At 41.5% G+C, this 26,222-nt stretch overlaps 1 protein-coding gene across 3 annotated transcripts in view; it reads right to left on the bottom strand.

Moving 5' to 3' along the window:
* coro2ba (coronin, actin binding protein, 2Ba) overlaps positions 1-26,222 on the bottom strand; it is a 118,347-nt gene that overhangs the window by 33,828 nt on the left and 58,297 nt on the right. For 2 of the 3 annotated variants that reach the window (XM_060911965.1, XM_060911964.1), the window contains exon 2: positions 19,773-19,973. In XM_060911965.1, coding sequence (XP_060767948.1) covers positions 19,773-19,973 — 201 coding nt within the window. Of the gene's footprint in view, positions 1-19,772; positions 19,974-24,060; positions 24,159-26,222 lie in introns of those variants that run through there. The other variant, XM_060911966.1, reaches the window with a different exon arrangement.

A 26,222-nucleotide genomic window follows, 5' to 3' on the forward strand; every position in this document is an offset into this window, starting at 1 on the left:
TCTCAGTTTTTCATGTTAAATTATTTGACATTCTTTTTTTCTCTTTAGCCATCTGGTTACATACGATGTGATGATGACCTGTGTTTCTCCTGGTTATTGAAATTACTTTCCTGAGGCAAATCCAAACAACTGGCTTGAATCTTACTGGTCACATGGTCTGACTTTTCTTCACTTTCCCATTCACGAATTAACTTTACCTGCAGTTAGTTTCCATTTACTGCTTGATGTGCAAAAATGGAAGAAAAACATATAACCATAGTTTCCTCTCATTACATTAATGGCATTTAGTAGACACTCTTATCCAGAGTGACATACAACATACCCAGAGCTGCCTGGGAAGCAGTTGGGGGTTAGGTGCCTTGCTCAAGGGCACTTCAGCTATTCCTGCTGGACCAGGGAATCAAACTGGCAACATTTTGGTCCTAAAGCTGCTTTTCTAACCATTAGGCCATGGCCTCTCCGATATGAATGCTTATAAAACGTGTATAAAGACATTACAAAGCAAAATAAAACTCAGAAGGAAGTAACAGTCGCAGAGATCTTTGGTGCCTTTGATGAGTAGATAGCTAGTTAGTTACAGTTAGCTAGTACAATTAGCTTGCTTTGCTAATGTACCAATGAAGCTAGCATGAAGTGTCACAATTTTCTCACTAATTAGTTTCTTATCGGTGGTGTAGTGGTTAGCACTCTTACCTCACAGCAAGAAGGTCCTGGGTTCGAGCCCAGCGGCCGTTGTCTCATATAGCATAGATTATACTCAGTCTCACTTGTAAAACAGTTTAATGAATGTAAATAATGTTTTATTTGTTAAGAGATTTTCCTTGCCTTCTCATTTGGCTGCCTCATTAAAGATAGCGTCACTGCTTATTTATTTATTTGTTTATTTGTTTGTTTATTTATTAGAAAGAACACCTTTTTTCTACTCACAAGCTGTCTTCACATTCCAGCAGTTGTCAATAAAATAATCTGCTCAGAACTGAAACTGGTCTGTGTGGTGCCCCAGGTTCTGGAAACTAAAAAAAAAAATATGGTGTGAACTATTAACTTTGAACCAATCAGGACAATACAGTTAGGTCCATATATATTTGGACACTGACACAAATTTTCTTTTTTTACCTGTTTACTGAAACATATTCAAGTTATAGTTATATAATGGACATGGACATAAAGTCCAGACTTTCAGCTTTCATTTGAGTGTATCCACATTAAAATTGGATGAAGGGTTTAGGAGTTTCAGCTCCTTAACATGTGCCACCCTGTTTTTAAAGGGACCAAAAGTAATTGGACAGTTGACTCAAAGGCTATTTCATTGGCAGGTGTGGGAAATTCCTTCGTTATGTCATTCTCAATTAAGCAGATAAAAGGCCTGGCGTTGATTTGAGGTGTGGTGCTTGCATTTGGAAGATTTTGCTGTGAAGAAAACATGCGGTCAAAGGAGCTCTCCATGCAGGTGAAACAAGCCATCCTTAAGCTGCGAAAACAGAAAAAACCCATCTGAGAAATTGCTACAATATTAGGAGTGGCAAAATCTACATTTTGGTACATCCTGAGAAAGAAAGAAAGCACTGGTGAACTCATCAATGCAAAAAGACCTGGACGCCCACAAAAGACAACAGTGGTGGATGATCGCAGAATAATTTCCATGGTGAAGAGAAACCCCTTCACAACAGCCAACCAAGTGAACAACACTCTCCAGGAAGTAGGTGTATCAATATCCAAATCTACCATAAAGAGAAGACTGCATGAAAGTAAATACAGAGGGTTCACTGCACAGTGCAAGCCACTCATAAGCCTCAAGAATAAAAAGGCTAGATTGGACTTTGCTAAAAAACATCTAAAAAAGCCAGCACAGTTCTGGAAGAACATTCTTTGGACAGATGAAACCAAGATCAACCTCTACCAGAATGATGGAAAGAAAAAAGTATGGCAAAGGCGTGGTACAGCTCATGATCCAAAGCATACCACATCATCTGTAAAACACGGTGGAGGCAGTGTGATGGCTTGGGCATGCATGGCTGCCAGTGGCACTGGGTCACTAGTGTTTATTGATGATGTGACACAGGACAGAAGCAGCCGGATGAATTCTGAGGTATTCAGAGACATACTGTGTGCTCAAATCCAGCCAAATGCAGCCAAACTGATTGGTTGGCGTTTCATAATACAGATGGACAATGACCCAAAACATGAAGCCAAAGCAACCCAGGAGTTTATTAAAGCAAAGAAGTGGAATATTCTTGAATGGCCAAGTCAGTCACCTGATCTCAACCCAATTGAGCATGCATTTCACTTGTTAAAGACTAAACTTCAGACAGAAAGGCCCACAAACAAACAGCAACTGAAAACCGCTGCAGTAAAGGCCTGGCAGGGCATTAAAAAGGAGGAAACACAGCGTCTGGTGATGTCCGTGAGTTCAAGACTTCAGGCAGTCATTGCCAACAAAGGGTTTTCAACCAAGTATTAGAAATGAACATTTTATTTACAATTATTTAATTTGTCCAATTACTTTTGAGCCCCTGAAATGAAGGGATTGTGTTTAAAAAATGCTTTAGTTCCTCACATTTTTATACAAACATTTTGTTCAACCCACTGAATTAAAGCTGAAAGTCTGAACTTCAACTGCATCTGAATTGTTTTGTTCAAAATTCATTGTGGTAATGTACAGAACCAAAATTAGAAAAATGTTGTCTCTGTTAAAATATTTATGGACCTAACTGTATGGTGTATAAATCACATACACTGTCAATGTGGGAAACTCCATGCCATCCACTAGAATTCAGGGGGTGTGAGGGTGCGGCTTTTGAGGGATCACTAAAGGAAAAGGATGAAGTTCACTGTATGTGACTGACGATACCTGATTTGTATTAAAGTTAAATTGTAACAGTGTCATAACTTTGCTTTACTAAGGGTAGTATCTCACTGGGCTGTGACAGCCTGTGACTAGTTGGAGACAACAATTGCGATAAAATATGCAAATTGGGCAGCACGATGGTGTAGTGGTTAGCACTGTCGCCTCACAGCAAGAAGGTTCTGGGTTTGAACCCAGCGGCCGGCGAGGGCCTTTCTGTGTGGAGTTTGCATGTTGTCTGCGTGGGTTTCCTTCGGGTGCTCCGGTTTCCCCCACAATCTAAAGACATGCAGTTAGGTTGACGTGGGGCAGCCTTGGGCTGAGGTGCCCTTGAGCAAGGTACCTGACCCCTGACTGCTCCCTGGGCACTGTGTGTGGCTGCCCACTGCTCTGAGTGTGTGCGTGTGTTCACTGCTTCAGATGGGTTAAATGCAGAGGATGAATTTCACTGTGCTTGAAGTGTGCATGTGACGAATAAAGGTTTCTTCTTCTTCTAGAATTAGCGACAATTTTCACTTGGACTCACACTGAATTGATATTCGCATATTTTATCGCAATTGTTGTGTCTCCAACTAGTCACAGGCTGTCGCAGCCCAGTGAGATACACTCGCACTTCCTGTCTCACGGAAACTGACTTGAGAAGGGTTCGTGACGGCTTTGTGACACCAGCGATGCATTTGCGGCTATTTTGAGAGATTTTGTCATACGAATTTGTTGAACATGTTCAAAATTTCAGCAACGAAGGAGCGACACTTTGCGACTCATGCGAGGAAATTGAGAAGCCCCACGAATGTTTCAAGACACTTTTGAAACTCTCTCGCGAATGACATTCGCAATTTGTCGCAAGCTGTCGCAGGCCAGTGAGATACTGGCTTAAGCTTTGTTTGGATTTAAATTTGCTGTGATTTCTTATATATGTATGTATACATCTTGTGACATTACAGGTCTCCTTGTCTACAAGAATTAATCGTCAACAATTTGGAATGAACACAATAATATCTTTTGGTGTATTTGACTTTGAGATTGAGCTTATAATAAGTGCTAAAAATCTCCACACACACAAAACACACAATTACACTGGCATCACCATAACATAATGCCTTCTTGTAACCAAAGCAGAGGAGCGCTGCAAAAAGGAAGCAAGCAGGAGGCTGGAAAGTGTGTGTCACACATTCTGCTAATTAACACTCTGCTTCATTCCTCCCAGGTGGACAGACGGTGTGTGCCTCGCAGTAGCACATCATGGTGAACGTCAACATGCGTGATGAAATGGCTTAAGTCTGGCTCCATATATCCACTGCAAGTGAAGAGACCAAAGTTTGGAAGGAAAGCTTTGACTCAAATGGACTGCGGCATGGTGGAATATGTTGAGGTTGATTATGCTTTGGCATTTCTCTGTGGTCTGGACTTATTGTCAGGATTTCACATAGAGAATGTGTATGCACATATGTGTCATAAATGTGCATGGCTTTTACAGTGCAATTAACATGATTTTTCATCAAGTATTTACTTGGGAATTTCATTTACTTTAATTTTGTGCGTATCAAAAACTCTCCAAAAGTGAATGAGATCCAAATTAAAACTGAATTTAACAGGATGCAAAAATACAACATGACGGACCATCGTTAGCATCTGAAAAAATCCCATAAAGCCAAAGGCATCATCACATTACTGTTTAACTTGATTGAAGACACTCATAATCAGTCAATAGGACACAATAATAAATTAAGCAATAACAACAACTTTCCTATTAGAATTCACACTGGGCATTGCATGACTATTGATTTTTACTATTTGACCGGTAATTTTAAAAAGTATTCGATTATTTGACCAGTCGTCTTTTCCATAGTTAAAGTAAAAACTTGTTTGAGGCATTGCTATTTCTAGGGTATGTTATTAGTGCAGTTAAATGCTGATAAGCAACAGCAAAGAATGCATCAAACCAGAACTGTCAAACTTTTGTATTTCCTTCTGGGATTTATATAACGAGACCATCAATGACAGCGTAGCTCACTCCGGCCCCGTCTAGTCCAGAAGGAATGATCTAAAGTGGGCCACCTTGTGCAGTTCTACTCTCAACCAGCCCAGCTCAAATATTTGCCAGAAAGAATCCAAAATGGCGAGGAATTGACCGAGAAGAAGCGATTTTTGTTGAACTGCTCACTAAGGCTTAATTAATCAATAACTTCATTAATAATTGTAATTAAGCAAATCTGGGTATTTGTTCTATGCACCCTAGGTACCCCTACCTTCATGCCAGAAAGAATCAAAATCGGTGAAGAATTGAGGGGGAAGAAGCGATTTGTGTGGAAACTGCTCGTTAGGGCTTAATTACTCCATATCTTCATTATTAATTGCAATTATGCAAATGTGGGTAGAAGCTATATGCACCCCAGGCAGACCTACCTTCCTGCCAAAAAGAATAAAAATTGGTGAAGAATTGAGGGAGAAGAAGCGATTTTCGTGAAATGTGGATGACGCCGGATGGACGCCGGACGCCGGCTGACAGATGATGGACAACACATGATGGCCTAAGCTCATCGCTTGTCGTCCGGATGAGCTAATAAGTGATCTAGCTAGTGATTTTTCTAAACCAACATCCATACAAAAGCTACCTGTACAAATTACATTTCTAGTTCGAGTGCTTTTCTATGCTACAATGGTAACAACAAATCAGCTGCAGCAATGTGTAAAACAATACATCTTTGTATCATTTTCACTATTTAGAGATGTACCAAATCTTAAAATGCACTTGTGTGGCAGGTGGCACAGTGGTTAGCACTGTGATGTTATAGCAGGAAGGGTCTGGGTTTGAACCTTGCGGCCAACTGGGGCTCTGCCTGTGTGACGTTTGCATGTTCTCCCTGTGGTTTTTCTCTGAGTGCTCCAGTTTCCTCTCATAGTCCAAAGATATATAGATTAGGTCAACTGGCTACTCTAAATTGTCCATAGGGGTGAGTGTGAACAGTTGTTACCTTGCCTGGGACGGAGTCCACCAGGGGGCAAGGTATTGTTTGTGGTGGTTTTTTTTAATGATATTATGGGAAAACGGCTGGACCAATCTTCATGAAACTTTCAGGATAGATAGATGGGCATTGGTCTCATATAGAATCTCCAACATTTTGAGGGTCATCCGGTCAAGGTCACCAAAAAGGTCAAAATCGTTTTTGTTGTGGCTACTGCCTCGTATAGAGGCGCTAGCCATTATGTCATCGTACTGTAAGAATGTAAGAGTGTAACAATCGTGCACTGTGCATGCACATACAAGTGTTCTGATTAAAATGGCCGGTTAGTGTATACAATTTGGTTCACCATTCGAAATAAATGGACTAGACTAAAGAAATCACTTTCAGACATGTTTATGCTTATTACAGAGGGAAAGTGAGTCCCACTGAGCTCTAGCGCCGGGCCATTTCCGGGAAATAAGAGTTTGGGTCATGGTGACAGTGTGTGTATGTCAGCCTCGGTTTCGAAAACTGTAAGAGGTAAGAGTAGAATAATATAAAGTGCAGACACGGTATATTTTACTTCTGTTATTGTTCATATATATATATATATATATATATATATATATATATATATATATATATATATATATATATATATACTGTGTGGACATGGTATCAGAAAATTTTTTATTTATAAGCAGTAGCCACATGTACCCATAGGTACTTTTTTTTTTTTTGCAATATCTTCCTTCATATTCATCATAATTGCTACCAGGTAAGGTTTGTTTTGCCTGGCAACACTTGTTTGTCTCTGTGATAGACTGGCAAACTGCCCAAGGTATATACCCTGCCTCATGCCTGAAGTCAGCAAGGGATTGGCTCCAGCTACCCCTCTGACCCTGAACGATATGCAGTATAGATAATGGATGGATACTTGTGTGGATGACCTGATGGCTCAGCTCAACTACTTGATTCTGGAACTGAAAGCATGTAGCAAGGAAGCTTGTGTCCATCAACAAGGACCCTCCTTCTAGCTCAATGAGCGGCCTTCCTTGGATGAAGGTTGCTACGTCTACAGTAGAATCTGATAATGGCTCAGGAGTTTAACCTTCATTTACTATGCCACATAGCAAGGGTTTTATTTCAGTTTAATTTACAACTTTAATTACAGTTTAATTGCAAATGTTCAGTGTTAATTATTTCTATGATTGTTGTCTCAGTGTATGCCTATTACTAAATTACTGATGGTTAAACCATTTTGAATGACATCATCATACAAGCCACATGTCCATTTTTAGGTATTTTTCCCTTCCCTTTCCCTTCTTTTGGCTGTATGATGACAGTCATGGCATGTACTTTCCATTCCATAATCTGAGATCTATTCCTGTCACACACAGGACCCTGGTCAGTACTTGTCTGTTCATAAGCCACACTAAATCCAATGTGTCTGGTTCACTAATTCAGGATTAGCTTCAGAGCTATTTGCCATCTGATAATTCTCTAGGAAACTATTCAGTCATAAATACTCAGCCAGAGAGTTGAAAATAAGTTCTGGCATTCTAGAAATGCCAGGAATTTAATGGTTTGATAACCAATGGTTGAAATAATGACTTTGTTTTGAATTTTGTGAATGCAGTGTTGGTTTTTAGATGCAATTAACATGTGATCCAACAGAGCTCGTGGAATCACAAATGTATGAGCCTGATTTACTAATTTATATACAGTTTTTTTAATAAGTTGCGAAGAATCTGAATCTTGAAAGCTTACTCTTTGTAAATAACTAGTCAAAATGTTGGTGATGATATATGATTGAGGCAACACGGTGGTATAGTGATTAGCACTGTCGCCTCACAGCAAGAAGGTCCTGGGTTTGAGCCCAGTGGCCAACAAGGGCCTTTTTGTGTGGAGTTTGCATGTTCTCCCCGTGTCTGCGTGGGTTTCCTCCAGGTGCTCCGGTTTCCCCCACAGTCCAAAGACATGCAGGTTAGGTTAACTGGTGGCTCTAAATTGACCGTAGGTGTGAATGTGAGCATGAATGGTTGTTTGTCTCTATGTATCAGCCCTGCAATGATCTGGCGACTTGTCCAGGGTGTACCCCACCTCTCACCCATAATCAGCAGGGATAGGCTCCAGCTTGCCCGCGACCCTGCACAGGATAAGTGGTTACGAATAATTGCTGTATGGATGGATCTATGATTAAAAACAACAACAACAACAAAGAAACCATTCCGTATTTCTGTTCGTTCCTTCTGTTTAAAAAAAAAAATCATTAATGATGATATTTCGAGTTTTCCAGAAACTGATATTGGGTGAAATCTGAGTGATTCTAGACATATGTATTTCCTCGGATTTATAACTGTCCGCCAGGAGTTTAATGGTCTCTGATTGTGACCTTGTGGTAATAATCCATGTTGTAACGGCAATATAACGGACCTAATGAACTATTGGGACATTTATGCCATTGAGGAAATAAAGCATCACCAAAACATAATAACATGGTTATGTTAAGGCTACTGGCATATTCCATTAAGTTGTAACCATTAATAACTCCATTAAGTGTTTATTCCTGGCTTTGTAAGTGAATCAGAAAGAAGTGGAGTCTTGTAAACCACTAGATCCTGAAGGAAAATTTGTTTCATGGGAACCACTAGGCAGCAGGGATTGCTTTTGTTTTTGAGAAAAGAGAAACTTACTAGACATACAGTACTGTGCAAAAGCCTTAGGCACCCTATTTTTTCATACAAACTTTGTTATAGATTTCTATTTTATGACTTCTACATTATCGATTCAGTACAAAAACATTTTAGAGTTCCAAGCGTTAATTTTCCAACACAAAATTAAATGTTACAGAAAAACATGTTTATATCTGAGCAGCATATTACAGAAGAGAAAACTTTTCAGATTAAAAACGAAAACATAATGAAGGCTGCTGGGTTTTGGTGCAAAATTAAGAAGCAAGTGTGACAGTCAGAGTGTCCAGAAGAACTGTGGCTGGTTCTGCAAGATGCTCAGTAAAACCTACAGCTCATCAAAAAGCGGAAAAGTTTGTTTCTTTGTTTGTTTGCCTTGAGCTAACGTCGCCATTTCTCAACAGATTTTCACCAAATTTGGCAAGTAGGTCCGGGGATGACCCAGAATTTTGCAGATATAAGCACAATTCATGTACGGGCCCCAGGGGGTCCCTGGTGTGCCCCTGGGTGGTGGGTGTTTGGATTTTTGTTTGTCTTGTGTTAATATCACCAGTTCTTGATGGATCTTCACCAAATTTGACATGGAAGTTTGGGGGCAACCCAGAATTTTGCAAAACCTGGGCAACACTGGGTAACCTGCTGGTTTCCTTATAAAACTGCACTCATTGTACCTGAGACTGCTATTTTTTTTAAACCAAAGGGTCGTCTCACACCAAATATTGACTTTGTTTAATTTATTATGGCTTACTTCTGTTTATAGTATTTTTTTTTAAATGTTGAAACATAGGGCAGCACGGTGGTGTAGTGGTTAGTGCTGTCGCCTCACAGCAAGAAGGTCCGGGTTCGAGCCCCGTGGCCGGCGAGGGCCTTTCTGTGCGGAGTTTGCATGTTCTCCCCGTGTCCGCGTGGGTTTCCTCCGGGTGCTCTGGTTTCCCCCACAGTCCAAAGACATGCAGGTTAGGTTAACTGGTGACTCTAATGCCGCTTTTCCATTACCAACGCGGCTGAGCTGTGCCGTGCTGAGTTGGGCTGAGCTGAGTGGGGCTGTTGGAGTTGCATTTCGACTACAACCGCATTGAACTGTGCTGGCTGGAAGTGGGTGGACATATTGGGTGGAGTTAGCGAAAGTGGGTGGACGTTACGTGATGTCGTTAGGCGGCGCAAACAGTGACATCAGTGACCTTTTAAGCAGTAGTCTCACAACCCGGATAGTAAACAAACATGGAGGACATGGAGTTGTTAGTGTTGCTGGTCTTGGTGCTGTGGCTTGTTGTCACCGACAACGCCAACAGATACTGGCAAGAGCGTATAGATGAGGCGAGGCACATAAGGCTTCAGAAATTCTCGTAATTCGTAATTATTCTTCTTCCGGGTTTACGGTGTTTACAGATCCCAGCGTGCTCGCGGGGCGTGTGTGGGCATGTGAGGACACTCCTCCTCACCAATCAGTGCACAGGGGAGTGTCTCCTCACGCCCCTAGCCCCACTCGGCTCGGTTTGGCTTGCTTCAGCCCTACTCCAAAACCGTGCGAGTTTTGGGGGCTGAGCAGGGCTGAAGCGAGCTGAGTCGTGCTGTTCTTAGATAGTCGAAACGCAAGCCGTGTCGGGCTGAAGTGAGCTGAAGCGAGCTGAAGTGAGCTGAAAAAGGGTAGTGGAAAAGGGCCAAAAATTGACCGTAGGTGTGAGTGTGAATGGTTGTCTGTGTCTATGTGTCAGCCCTGTGATGACCTGGCGACTTGTCCAGGGTGTACCCCGCCTTTCGCCCGTAGTCAGCTGGGATAGGCTCCAGCTTGCCTGCAACCCTGTAGAAGGATAAAGCGGCTAGAAATAATGAGATGAGATGAGATGTTGAAACATTTTATTTCATTACTTTTAAGCCATTTTTGGTCTTCAGCATTTCTTTACATGTGCCTAAGACTTTTGCACAGTACTGTATATTAATCTGGGCTGGATAAATAAATTATCAATAACATTCACAAGGCAAAAATAATGTTAGTGACATAAAAACTCCCACATCTGAAGGCAGTGACATACTTGTAGTCAGGTTTAACAGAGCTATTCAATTCAAGGCACTGAAAAATAAAGAAATACAACTATTTTGACACAATCAAGACTTTGTGACAACCAATATCCAGGACAAGTATACATACAGTTTGGACAAAACCACAAGAGACAGCTGAAACAAACTACAGAACTAAAGAACTACACAATCTGACAAGAATGCTATGTTTCAACATGGGTTTCATTGGGGGTCTTTGGTTTCCTCCTACCTCCCAAAAACTTGTCAGTAGATGGATTGGCTACACTAAATTGCCCCTAGTTGTGTGTGATTTTGTGAGTATATGGTCTTCTATAATGGACTGGTGTCCCATCCCAGGTGTATTCCCGCCTCATACCCAGTACTCCCGGAATATGCTGCAGATCCACAGCAGCTCTGACCAAGGTAAAGCAGTTACTGAAGATGGATGATTGAATTAATAATATTCTGTTCCACTGGACTGTAGGAATTTTAGGGTTTGAGGTGTTTGTTAAAATGCCCAACATTAGTACTAACACAACTTGCATTAAGGGCAATCTTTTCACTCTGACACTGGACAAATCATTAACTAATGGTAGCAGTCCAAAAAAAAATCTATTCCAGTTCTAGTTATTCTAGTTGAATCCTAGTTCTACTCAGTATTCAGGTTGCGTAAACTCTGCAGAAAAGCCTCCAGTGTTAAAGGGGGGGGGTGTTAACTGAAAGGACAAAATATATGAAATAATGGAAAGAGAAAAGAAGAATCAGAGACTGGATTTAAAAAAGTGAGCGAGAGATCAGTCACAACTCCTGTGGAGCCCCCCAATAAAACCTAAACGGAAATCAGACAGCAATACTTCTCTCACCATGCCATCCTCCAGCTAAAGGCCTGGGAACCCAGCCGGAGGTCGACGCCCTGCAGAATGAGCTCATTGACAGGACAAAGCCTCAGAAGAGCCGTCCCGCTGCACCACACATCAGCTATGTGACTTTGAACGCTCATCACAAAAGTGCCATTGATAGCTTGGCTTGAGAGCATGACCCAATGGCCAGCGTAGCGTGACCGGATACAGGACTGTGGAGAAAACAGTGCAAGATGGATGGAGAGAGACCACAATCAAGATCATACTGTCATCTGTAAATGGCCTGTAGTCGTCTCTGTCATTGATCTTTGTCTCTTTGAAGACATGGATTTATATGCTCAGTTTACGCTCTCTGATCACGTTGGCTGATCATGGTGATGTATTCTATTTTCAACACAAGGCTCTGGATATAAAAATAGTACTCAACTGTGCTGTTTCTCTTTTGTCCCCATGACAGCTATACAATTAGTCTGAAAATCTAAGCAGCATGTCTAAAATAAATGCTGTATCTCAAAGCTTTCTGAAGTTCTTTAAAAAGAGCATTGTGTTCTCTTCGACTTAATTACACAGCTCATTCTGTCCATATTCTCTGTGCTCGGTTCGAGTTCATGCTGTCACAAAGACAAGGCCAAAAGGTTATGGAGGACTCAGCACTGGTCTAATTTGCCCCATTACAAAGCCAGAGATTACTGTACTAGACAGTCTCCGTCTTTCTTTAGACAGAATTTGTATTGGATTCGCAGACTGAGGGATTTGCTGCAAACGATTTCAGTCCTGGATCTGGACAGAGCATGTACCATCAGACTGGGTCTGAATTTTCTCATGAAAGATATTGATAACTTCATCTTCACTAAGCTTGTTATCTTGGTCAGGATTGTAGTGGATCTGGAGTCCGCCCTGGTAACACTGGTCATGAGGATGAAATACACCGTTAACAGTCCATCACAGGGCACCATGCACACTCATTCAAATTCATTCATGTTTTTAGGAGGTGGGAGGAAACCAGAGAACCCAAAGGAAACCCATACAAAACACAGTGAGAACACATGAACCTCCACATTGACTGTAACACAAGTTCAGGATCAAAATAGGAACCTTGGAGATGTAAGGCACCAAAGCTACCTGCTGTTTCACATTTTTACCACTGTGATGGTACTGTCAAAGGGAGAACTTTTGTACTTTTAGTTATAAAAAAAACCCCCACCATAAAACACTATTGTTGTAGTACTGAAGGGACATTTGCATTTAGAAGTGCACCATCCTCATTTTCAGTATGAAACAGACATCAGAGCCATCCTGGTCTGTCACATCCTCGCAGTAACCGTGCTGACTATCCACAACACTCTTTGTCTTCTAATTATGTGAAATCCGAGAGCCATGATCCCTGGGTAGTTTGACACATGCGGTGTTTTGTATTCACTTGCAAGTTCTGCGTTGTGTTAGTCAACATCACAAATATTCTCGGTATAAAATACATCAGTTAATACCAATACAGCATTTCAGGCCAGTGTTGGGTCTAATACTGATAATCAGATAACAGATCAGTACATTGTTTTTTTTTTCCTTAAGGTTAAATATAGAACCGTTAATGAAGCTTGTTAAAGATTCTGCATAGAACAGGATGTTCCCTTTTATAGAGGATGTCAGTTAGAATCCCCTTAGAAAGATGAGAGCCATTTACTATCTATAGACCCTTTTAAAAGTGTGTATATAGGACTTTTTATCTCATCTCATTATCTCTAGCCGCTTTATCCTGCTCTACAGGGTCGCAGGCAAGCCGGAGCCCATCCCAGCCGACTATGGGCGAAAGGCAGGGTACACCCTGGACAAGTCGCCAGGTCATCACAGGGCTGACACATAGACACAGACAACCATTCACACTCACATTCACACCTACGCTCAATTTAGAGTCACCAGTTAACCTAACCTGCATGTCTTTGGACTGTGGGGGAAACCGGAGCACCTGGAGGAAACCCACGCAGACACGGGGAGAACATGCAAACTCCGCACAGAAAGGCCCTCGCCGGCTGCGGGGCTCGAACCCAGACCTTCTTGCTGTGAGGCGACAGCGCTAACCACTACACCACCGTGCCGCCCAGGACTTTTTATTAAAGGTCAAAAATTCCTAAAAGTCCCAATACAATAAAGGTGTCAGGACAGGTTCTATAGAGAAAGCATCATTTGAAACATTTTATGTTCCCAAGAAAAGTATTTTTCCCCCCATGAGCCTTTAAAGGTGTTTGCCTGAGTAATAAACTGAATAGTCTTTTTTCTACCTCAAATATCCTTCCACTTAATAGTTCTCTCTGGCACCCAAAAGATCGATAACACTGCTTTTCTATGGCATCATTCAAAAGAAACATTTCTGGCACCCTTATATTTCTAAGTGTATGGGTTCTTCTTTGAGTTCTCTGGTTTCCTCCCACCTCCTAAAAATGCCTCAAACCCAATGAGGAACAGGAACTCACTGGCCACTTTAATAGGAACTTGTTTTTGATTCTGAGATTCCTGTTCTTGGCTGCAGGAGTGGAACCCAATGTGGTCTTCTGCTGTTGCACGCTGAGATGCTTTTCTGCTCACCACGGTTATAGAGAGTTGCTATGAGTTACTATATCCTTCCTGGCAGCTCAAACCAATCTGGCCATTTTCCTCTGACCTCTCTTATCAACAAGGCGTTTATTTCCACCCACAGAACTGTCGCTCACTCAATTATTTTTCTTTTTCGCATCATTCTGTCTAAACTCTAGAGACTGTTGTGTGTGTGAAAACCCCAGGAGATCAGCAGTTTCTGAAATACTCAAACTAGCCTGGGCCCGCCCATCCTAAGCGTGACGCAACATGAGGGCCTGTTGTGAGCTTAGTCTGGCCAGGCAAGCTATCTACAGCTCTTCCAAGCTCCCGAAAAATCGGGAACCAATCAACTTTAAGCATCTCCAACGGCCCTGGGTAGAAGCGTGTTCAAGGCACTGACGTAGTAGAACTGCGACCGGAAGCCATAGATTGTTTACAGAATCTATGCCGGAAGCGCTTCATTCACGAATGCTGTATTGAAAGCATTCAACGGGAAGTTCTCATTGAAAACGGAGCAAAGAGCAGCCCTGGAGGTATTTATTGAAAGGAAGGACGTTTTCGCCTTGCTCCCGACCGGCTTCGGTAAGAGTTTAATCTACCAGTTAGCCCCGTCGCGTCGCATACGTCAGAGGAAAGAGTGATGTGATTGGTTTAAGCTTCGTCACAGCCTTTTCTGGCTTCGACCAGTAGCAAACTGAGGCATTTCAGGGAGGCGGGTCGACCACGGGCTCTGGGAAACGGTTGGGCTTAATATCTTGGCCAGACCAATAGCTCGGAGAGCTTTGCAGTCGCGTTAGCCAGACTAACTCAAACCAGTCCATCTGGCTCAAACCAACACCCATGCCACAGTGAAAGTCATACTTTGAGATCACAATTTTTCCCATTCTGATGTTTGAAGTGAACATTAACTGAAGTACTTGATTTCTATCTGCATGATTTGATGCATTGTGTTGATGTCAAGGGATTGGCTGATTAGAGAACTGCTTAAAACAGCAAGTGGATGGGTGTTCCTAATAAAGTGGCCAGTGAGTGTATGAGTGTATATAAGTCTTTATAAATGATCAGAAATTTCCAAACCTCTGTGCACAATAAAGTTGCCAGTGCAGTTTTTTTTTTTTTTTTTTTAGGTTCACACTCTGTCTTTTTTGGACCAGCCAAATTTCCTAGAGAACTTTTTGTTGACTCTTTAAATGTTTTGGTTGTTGACTCATTTTCCACCACAAAACTCCTTCCACAATGATGGTAACATTTATGGCAAGATTTGCTTAGTTCTCTGTGGTACAAAATCTTCTTCTTCTTCTTCTTTTGGCTGCTCCCGATTAGGGGTCACCACAGTGGATCTTTCGTCTCCATTGCTCCCTATCTTCAGCATCCTTCTCTACCACACCTGCCACTTTCATGTCCTCCCTCACCACATCCATGTATCTCCTCTTTGGCCTTCCTTGTTTTTGTTTGCCTGGCAGCTCCATCCTCAACATTCTCCTTCCAACATGCTCTGCATCTCTTCTCAGGATGTGCCCATACCATCTCAGTCTCATCTCTCTTAGCTTAATTCCCAAGCTCTCCACATGTGCTGTCCCTCTGATGTGCTCGTTCCTTATCCTGTCCAACCTTGTCACTCCCATCGTAAACCTTAACATCCTCAACTCCGCCACCTCCAACTTTGCCTCCTGTCTCTTCGTTAAGGGTACGGTCTCCAATCCATACATCACAGCTGGTCTCACTACTGTCTTATACATCTTACCTTTCACTTTTGCTGGGACTTTCCGATCACAAATGACTCCTGAAACCCTTCTCCAACTGCTTCACCCTGCCTGCACTCTCTTTCTCACCTCACTATCGCAGCCCCCATTTTCCTGCACAGTTGACCCCAGGTACTTGAATTCACTAACTTTCTTTACGTCTACTCCTTGCATCTTCACTACACTCTCATCCCCATTCTCATTGATGCACATGTATTCTGTTTTGCTACTGCTCACCTTCATTCCTCTTCATTCCAATGCATACCTCCATCTCTCCAAACCCAACTCAACCTCCTTTCTACTTTCACCACATATCACAATATCATCCGCAAACATCATGTTCCATGGTGACTCTTGCCTCATTTCGTCCGTCAAGCTATCCATCACTATGGCAAACAAGAAAGGACTCAAAGCAGATCCTTGATGAAGTCCCACCTTCACCTTGAACCATTCAGTTGTTCCAACTGCACACCTCACTGCTGTTTCACTGTTCTCATACATGTCTTGCACCACTCTAATATACTTCTCATTCACTCCACTCTTTCTCATACAATACCATAACTCATCTCTCGGCATTCTATCGTATGCCTTCTCCAGGTCTACAAACACACACTGTAGCTTTCTCTGGCCTTCCCTGTGCTTCTCCATTAACATTCTTAAAGCAAAAATTGCATCTGACGTGCTCTTCCTTGGCATAAACCCGTACTGCTGTTCACAGATTGCTACCTCTCTTCTCAATCTCGCCTCCAATACCCTTTCCCATAGCTTCATGGTGTGGCTCATCAATTTTATTCCTCCGTAATTACTGCAGCTCTGTACATCTCCCTTATTCTTGTATATTGGGACTAGCACACTCCTTCTCCATTCATTTGGCATTTTCTCATTCTCTAGGATCTTATTAAACAATCTCGTTAGGAACTCCACAGCCATCTCACCCAAACATCTCCAAGCCTCAATCGGGATACCATCTGGTCCGACTGCTTTCCCAGTCATTCTTTTCATGGCTGCCCTCACCTCATCCTTACTAACCAACTCTGCTTCCTGATTTGCTGTCTCCAATGAATCTGACCTTTTCTCTCTTGGATTTTCCTCATTTAATAAATCCTCAAAGTACTCTTTCCACCTTCTTAATACACTCTCTTTGTTTGTCAGCACATTTCCATTTACATCTTTCATCACTCTTACCTGCTGTACATCCCTCGCTTCCCTGTTTCTCTGCCTAGCTAGTCTGTACAGGTCTTTCTCTCCTTCTTTGGTCTCCAGTCTTTCGTACAACTCCTGGTATGCATCTGCTTTCGCCTTTGCTACCGCTCTTTTTGCCTTCTGTCTCGTCTCTCTGTATAACCGCCTGCTTTTCTCGTCTCTCTGATCATCCCAATTCTTCTTTGCTAGCCTCTTCTCTTTTATAATTTCCTGCACTTCTTTGTTCCACCACAATGTCTCCTTGTCTTCCTTCCTCCTTCCCGATGACCACCCTAGCACCTTCCTTGCTGCCTCTCTTACTAGTACAGCAGTAGTATTCCAGTCTTCTGGCAGACTCCCATGACCATTCAATGCTCGTCTCATTTCTTCCCTAAACTCCTTCTGATGTTCAACCTCTTCTAGTTTCCACCACTTAATCTTCGGCTCCACTATTTCATGCTTCCTCTTTTTCACTTTCAAGCTCATCCTGCACACGACCACTTGATGTTGTCTAGCTACACTCTCCCATGCCATCACTTTACAGTCTCCAATCTCCTTCAGGTTACCCCTTCTGCAGAGTATGTAGTCCACCTGTGTAGATCTTCCTCCACTCTTAAACATCACCCTGTGCTGCTCTTTCTTCTCGAAGTATGTAGTGACTATTGCCAAATTCATCTCTGTGGTACAAAATAAAATTGCTAAAAATCCATTAATCAAATGGTTCTTTAGGAAACCACAGTCTGGTTCTTCTACAGCATCATTCCAGAGAACCTTTTCTTAAAGGGTCTAAGTAGAACCCGATTGCAGAGGGTTTCTTTAACAGGGAGGGTTCTGAACAAAATCCCGTTAGGAAGCTAATAACTCTTAACCATCCATAGAATATACAACCCCAATTCCAAAAAAGTTGGGACAAAGTACAAATTGTAAATAAGAACGGAATGCAATAATTTACAAATCTCAAAAACTGATATTGTATTCACATTAGAACATAGACAACATATCAAATGTCAAAAGTGAGACATTTTGAAATTTCATGCCAAATATTGGTTCATTTGAAATTTCATGACAGCAACACATCTCAAAAAAGTTGGGACAGGGGCAATAAGAGGCTGGAAAAGTTAAAGGTACAAAAAAGGAACAGCTGGAGGACCAAATTGCAACTCATTAGGTCAATTGGCAATAGGTCATTAACATGACTGGGTATAAAAAGAGCATCTTGGAGTGGCAGCGGCTCTCAAAAGTAAAGATGGGAAGAGGATCACCAATCCCCCTAATTCTGCGCCGACAAATAGTGGAGCAATATCAGAAAGGAGTTCGACAGTGTAAAATTGCAAAGAGTTTGAACATATCATCATCTACAGTGCATAATATCATCAAAAGATTCAGAGAATCTGAAAGAATCTCTGTGCGTAAGGGTCAAGGCCGGAAAACCATACTGGGTGCCCGTGATCTTCAGGCCCTTAGACGGCACTGCATCACATACAGGCATGCTTCTGTATTGGAAATCACAAAATGGGCTCAGGAATATTTCCAGAGAACATTATCTGTGAACACAATTGACCGTGCCATCCGCCGTTGCCAGCTAAAACTCTATAGTTCAAAGAAGAAGCCGTATCTAAACATGATCCAGAAGCGCAGACGTCTTCTCTGGGCCAAGGCTCATTTAAAATGGACTGTGGCAAAGTGGAAAACTGTTCTGTGGTCAGACGAATCAAAATTTGAAGTTCTTTATGGAAATCAGGGACGCCGTGTCATTCGGACTAAAGAGGAGAAGGACGACCCAGGTTGTTATCAGCGCTCAGTTCAGAAGCCTGCATCTCTGATGGTATGGGGTTGCATTAGTGCGTGTGGCATGGGCAGCTTACACATCTGGAAAGACACCATCAATGCTGAAAGGTATATCCAGGTTCTAGAGCAACATATGCTCCCATCCAGACGATATCTCTTTCAGGGAAGACCTTGCATTTTCCAACATGACAATGCCAAACCACATACTGCATCAATTACAGCATCATGGCTGCGTAGAAGAAGGGTCCGGGTACTGAACTGGCCAACCTGCAGTCCAGATCTTTCACCCATAGAAAACATTTGGCGCATCATAAAACAGAAGATACGACAAAAAAGACCTAAGACAGTTGAGCAACTAGAATCCTACATTAGACAAGAATGGGTTAACATTCCTATCCTTAAACTTGAGCAACTTGTCTCCTCAGTCCCCAGACGTTTACAGACTGTTGTAAAGAGAAAAGGGGATGTCTCACAGTGGTAAACATGGCCTTGTCCCAACTTTTTTGAGATGTGTTGTTGTCATGAAATTTAAAATCACCTAATTTTTCTCTTTAAATGATACATTTTCTCAGTTTAAACATTTGATATGTCATCTATATTCTATACTGAATAAAATATGGAATTTTGAAACTTGCACATCATTGCATTCCGTTTTTATTTACAGTTTGTACTTTGTCCCAACTTTTTGGAATTGGGGTTGTACTGTATAGTGTATACAGGACGTTTTCCGTAGAGTTGAATATGGCACTGAACTAAATCCTGGATCTGACAGAGTTAGGAACCCATTTACTGTATGTTTCACACACACACACACACACACACACACACACACACACACACACACACACACACACACACACACCCTCATGTGTTTCAGTTCTACAGACACTTGGCTGTTATTTGGAGTGCGGACACAAATACTGTACAACCCACACAATTGTGCCTGGAGCTATAAAACTTCTAGTGCTGTAGCTTTTACACTTAAGTGTGCCACCAATTCAGCATGCTTCTATGGTGTGATTTAAGTCTCCCATTGTACTGATTTTCATTCACTCCTGACCAGAAGACAAATGCTCACGTAGAGGTCTGATGCCAGCTCAGTGTTAGATGTTGGTGTCTGAGGTTACCTGAGTGACTGGGATAATGATGAAAGCCCCTCCTCCAGCGCTCTCTGTCACTATGGCCAGGAACTTGCTGTTGACGGTGCAAAAGTGGTTGTCATGGACGTTCTTGGTGATGGGGATGCCTTCGAAGCAGTGCTCCCTGTTGGCAACTTTGCCATAGACGTTTCGAAACTTGGAGCTTCGGTAGGTCGGGCGCCATGACATCTACAGAACACAAACCGGAAAGAAGGAGATTAGAAAGGGGTTAGAATGCTCGTAAATGCTCCCTCATTTCAGTTTTAGGCTTTTTTTTTAATAGCTTGCCTGGTTACTGTTGATTGGAAACTCACAGCTCTGGAACTGTGCAATTTTTTTTTCATAAATCAAAAAGTAGTATTTTATAAAAATGATATAAAATCAGTTTAATTTAATAGTCAAGTCCTAGCAATAGAACATACTGCATATGTAAATCTCTCACACATTTGGTTTGCATTATAAAGAGCTTAATTTTTATTATTTAGCTTATTAAACCAAGTAATCATGAAACACTTTAAAAGCAGAGCCAAGTGCACTAGAGCAGGGAAAACCAAAACTATGCAGTGCATGGAGTCAATCAAGACACATAGATGCACATGCATAAACAGCGGTGTTGAATGATGTTTTTAAGAAATGAGTAGACAAAAGATGTAGTGTTCAGTAGTGCAAGTATATATGTCGTTTAATATATGGGTGCATTCAGAAATATCAGAATTAGAAAAAAACTAAAAAAGATATTAATATATAGGAACATTTCAGCAATGCTTTGTGTGTGTGTGTGTGTGTGTGTGTGTGTGTGTGTGTGTGTGTGTGTGTGTGTGTGTGAGAAAAGTGTAAGACATAAGACTTTTAGTGATTCGTATACAGTTTCTAAATGTTTAACCAGCATGCCTAAAAATAAAGTCAATACAAACCATTAGCTTGCATTATTAACAAGCTTTTAAGTGAAAAAATGTGGAACTTCCATTACACTGCTGTTTAAACTAAACCTGTGGCAGTATTTAAATACAAAATCCTCCCAAAACTAGGGCGGTATGATGGTGTAGTGGTTAGCACTGTTGCCTCACAGCAAGAAGGTCCTGGGTTCGAGCCCAGCAGCCAGTGGGGGCCTTTCTGTGTGGAGTTTGCATGTTCTCCCAGTGTCTGTGTGGGTTTCCTGGGTGCTCCGGTTTCCCCCACAGTCCAAAGACATGCAGGTTAGGCTAATTGGTGGCTCTAAATTGACTGTCGGTGTGAATGTGAGTGTGAATGGTTGCTTGTCTCTATGCCTCAGCCCAGTGATGATCTGGCAACTTGTCCAGGGTGTACCACACCTCTCACCCACAGTCAACTGGGATAGGCTCCAGCTTGCCTGCGATCCTGCACAGGATAAGCGGTTATGGACAATGGATGGATAGATTGATCCTCCCAAAACTGCTTGAAGGAGTGCTGCATATTTATCAAATACATATACATTATCCTTGTTGGCTAACTTAGAGCAAATCCAAGTGAAGTTGATCAAGGCTGCAATCGGTGTTCATAAGTTTTGTCAAAATGGCCCGTTGTTGAATGCTATAGGAGTACATAGGCTTGAGACTACACTGGGCATTGGTTATTAGCTCATCCGGCCGACAGGTGATGAGTTTATACTATCATGTGCTGTCCGTTGTCTATCCATCTGTCATCTGGCGTCCATCCGGCGGCATCCACATTTCACGAAAATCACTTCTTCTCTCTCAGTTCTTCACTGATTTTTATTCTTTTTGGCAGGAAGGTAGATCTGCCTGGGGTGCAGATAGCTTCTACCCAAATTTGCATAATTGCAATTAATAATGAAGATATGGAGTAATTAAGCCCTAACAAGCAGTTTCCACACAAATTGCTTCTTCTCCCTCAATTTTTCACCGATTTTGATTCTTTCTGGCATGAAGGTAGGGGTACCTAGGGTGCATAGAACTAATACCCAGATTTGGGCCAGAATGAGTGACACCATCGTTGATGGTCTCGTTTACAATTGTTATGAAATGTTTTAATAACTGATTCTAGGGCCAGATCTTTTGATATATTTTTACTTGGCCACAAATCACGTGATAAATCATCTAATCAAGACAACCTAGTTGCATGAGCTAGTCAAACATGTCTTAACCATGGAATATCTCTTATTAAGTATATTTTTGATGATAATTATGCATGATATTGCCAAAGTACCCTGAAATGTTTTACCAGAGATGATGGCCTCGTTGATAGTGTTCGCCAGTTATTGCTAAGTCATGCTCTATATGACAGAAATGTTCTTAATATGATGTTCATGGCATTTAAAAAATTTTAACATGATTATTATTTCTAATTGTTGATGCATGTATATTGTTTTGATTTTATGTATTTCATTTTATGTTCTGTCCTTTTGGAGGCAATAAACACTACTACTACTACTACTACTACTACTGTATAATCCTATTCATTGAGGTGTAAAGTGTAAATGCTATTTTTTAAATACTTGAACACCTACTATTAGAATATTTAACAACATAATACGAGCTAAACCATTGCTGTAAGATAAGTGTGGCATGGCATCCTAGGATCAGACAAATCAGCCAATTTCATGCACAAAGTGTTATATTAATTCCATATAAGTCTCAAGCTGGTGATTTGGATCCATTTTCCAGCTGGTGATACTAAAAAGCCGGTAAAGCCACACTGCCTCTCATAGAGGACACTTATAAAGGCTCCCAAAACATATCCAGTGCCACAAACGGATGTGTAAGCGGGATTCCTGCAGTAACGAGGGGGACTGAGACTGTGCTGCTTGAAACCACATAGAATTGGCCCAGACCCAAGAAGAGAACAAGAGGAAGTGGAAACTCAGTGATTTATCATCTCAGTTTGTCCCTGTTTGCCTTCACAAGGATGAAATCACTCATGATTACAGGTAGAAATGGTATGTGTGTGTGTGTGTGTGCGCGCGCGTGTGCATGTGCGTGTGGGCCACACACGCTCGAGCCCTGCTATTAATCTGGCAGGAACATGTGAGTTAGCATGCTAAAGAAGGTGCGGCTAATTATTTTCTTCTCTGCAGAAGAGACAGAAGAGGCAGACACATTAATCTTCAAAGAACAAGACATTTAGGCTGTCCTTCTCGCTTTCTCTCACTGTGTGTGTGTGTGTGTGTGTGTGTGTGTGTGTGTGTGTGTATTAGTGGGGACCACATAGATTGAATATCAAACAGTTGTGAAGAATTAGTTTTCTGGACCCCATGAGAAAAATTGCTTAAAAAAAAACTGCACTTGTCAATTAAAACAACAACAACAAAACCTTTTGGTTTCATTTTGGCTACTGAAGTAGCTGCAGTAATAATTATGGCAATGGAAGCTTTTCACAAGGATAGTAAGACAAACGTGTGTGTGTGTGTTGGTGGGGACCACATTGATTGAATACCCAACAGTTGTGAAGGCATTTTTTCTGGACTCCATGGGAACAATTGCTTAAAATAACTGCACTTGTTAATAATAAATAAATAAATAAATAAATAAATAAAATTAAAACAACAACAACAAAAAAAACCCTTTTGGTTTCATTTTGGTTACTGAAGTAGCTGCAGTAATTATGGCAATGCAAGCTTTTCACAAGGATAGTAAGACAAATGTATGTGTGTGTGTGTGTGTGTGTGTGTGTGTGTGTGTGTGTGTGTGTGTGTGTGTTTATATACTACTGAGGACCAAATGTCCCCACAAGGATCGTAAAATCTGACAATTTCAACCTTGTGAGGACATTTGGATGGTCTCCACAAGGAAATTGCTGTTGTGTTTAAGCAAAAATAATAATAAAAAATAAAAGAGCCAAAAAGTTTCCTTTTCATTACTTAGGTTAAGGTTTGGGTTAGATGTAGGTGCAGGCACAGCATTAATTAACTGCAATAATAATTATGTCAATGGAAGGTCCTCACAAGGATAGTTAGAGTGTGTGTGTGTGTGTGTGTGTGTGTGTGTGTGTGTGTGTGTGTGTGTGTCCATATGAACTGACCAAAAGATACAGTATAATGTCATCCTGTTTATTAGTAAATGATCAACATCCAAGAAAGGCCTTGAGCTATAGAGAAGCATCTTGCTCACAAAGATATCCATTCATGTATTATCACTGACATTCACACTCACACTCACACACACACGACTCGGCAGTCACATATCCTGTTCATGATCAGTTCCTTCCCTGTAACCCCATTCACAATAAATAATCTAGTGCATAAGTATACAGTAAACATTTCCTGATTGCTAAATGTATCATTGTGCCAGTGTCTTACCTTTCAGCTGCTTTAATTTGCTTGTGTACAGTCTTTAAGCTATGCCTCACAGAAGGAAAGCTATCCTGTCTCCCCTCCAGCTCTTCACCAACATCCAGTTAGTCTGCCTATTGCTTCTCACTGGTTTCCGTCTTCCTCTTTCCTCCCAGGCTTCTCCTCCTGCACCCACCCTTTATCCCTCCCATCCTCTCTCTTTTCCTCCCTCCCTTTGTCACAGCCCTAGCTCCAGCTGCAGTACTACCGTACTGGATAAATATTGCAGAATCTCCATCTTTACACTTTATTGAATATTGCTCTGCTCTACAGGCAAGCACTCGCCGCGCCATCATTTTCACTAAGTCTGGATTTCAGTAAGAGGCTCAGTTGGACATTCTTGTCTCATCTGCTTTTATCTGATGTGATTTCTTTAATATTTCATATTAAGCATTTCCAGAGTCCTTGATATTAAGAAATAATCTTAATGTTTCTTTTTAAAGAGTCAAACTTACGGTATGATTTTCACTAAGCCAAGATGTCGGCTCAAACCTTTCTGTGATGTTCAGCGTTTTAACAAAGTGACTGAGATTCTGTTGGAGTTCAATTCCAGGTTAAACGTTAATAGGATTTTCTCATAAACTAAAGTTATTATCATTCCTAAGACTAGATGTTAAGTTATTCTTAAGCGTTTAACGAGTTTAGAAATATTAAGGCCAAATTTACATTAGACCGTATCTGTCTCGTTTTCTTCGCGGATGCACTGTCCGTTTACATTAAACCGCCTGGAAACGCCGGGAAACGGGAATCCGCCAGGGTCCACGTATTCAATCCAGATCGTGTCAGCTCCGGTGCTGTGTAAACATTGAGGATACACGGATACGCTGTGCTGAGCTCTAGCTGGCATCATCATTGGACAACGTCACTGTGACATCCACCTTCCTGATTCGCTGGCGTTGGTCATGTGACGCGACTGCTGAAAAACGGCGCGGACTTCCGCCTTGTATCACCTTTCATTAAAGAGTATAAAAGTATGAAAATACTGCAAATACTGATGCAAATACTGCCCATTGTGTAGTTATGATTGTCTTTAGGCTTGCCATCCTTCCACTTGCAAGTGGTAAGTGATATGCGCTGGGATCACACACACAGCGGCTCAGTCCCGAATCGTGGCTTGTGCACTTCACTCGCGCGCTCTGTGAGCTGCGCAAGGCCGGAGTGCGCACCCTCCAGAGGGCACTCGCTGTTCAGGGCGGAGTGATTTGGAGCGCAGGATGCCTGCGGAGCCGAGCGTATCCGTGTATTGGTGTTGCTGTGTGCACGCAAATCGTGTATTGGTGTTGCTGTGTGCACACTAATCGTTTTAAAAACGTTAATCTGATGATCCGCTGATACGGTCTAATGTAAACATGGGCTAAGTCAGAAAGTGATAACATGGAAAACATTTAAATAAGACCCAGGCCAAGGAAGAACAACACATTCTGTTGGAAACAGCACAACAAAAGAAAACTCATTCTGTAGAAATAAAAGTAAAAAAAAGGAGGATATAACAGAAAACCTATTGCTCTCAAAAGGACAGTACAAGACGTCATAAAGAAATACAAGTTGGCAATATTTTCAGCTTTTCAACCTGCCCAATAATGTTAAGGTAAAATTTTCCTGCTTCATCCTGTGGGATATTAAGGCAGTTAAATCACTTTATGCAGCACATTTTTTTTTTTAAAGGAAAGGGAAATTCAATACTTAGGTGTGTAATGAAGGTATGACAATTTCACTTCGCAAACCCACATGTGCTTTTCTCGTGCACCAAATTTAATTTTACGGAATACTTAAGGGAAAATTCAGCATAACCACTTAAACTCTCAGAAACTGTCAACTCCAGACTTCCACACCCTCCAAATGCAGACGTTTTCCCTCTTATTTGTACTGTACTTACTGAATAATTCATAAACGTCACAAAATAATGTGCTTTAAGATGGATCACTGAATAATAAGACAAGTTCAAGAGGTTAAAGTGTAACTTGGCTCTTGACCAAAACAAACTGAAATCCTGTTTTATTAATTTACCTTTTTGCTTGTTGCCAGAAGCTGAGTATTGTTTCCATAAAACATTTATTTCCTCCTTTATATTCATGTAATATTCTATTCCCCAGAGGCTTTTCGAATCTCATATATATTTCTGATTATAT

This window comes from Neoarius graeffei, chromosome 27 (genome assembly GCF_027579695.1).
Source record: "Neoarius graeffei isolate fNeoGra1 chromosome 27, fNeoGra1.pri, whole genome shotgun sequence".
In the NCBI taxonomy this organism is placed as follows: domain Eukaryota; kingdom Metazoa; phylum Chordata; class Actinopteri; order Siluriformes; family Ariidae; genus Neoarius; species Neoarius graeffei.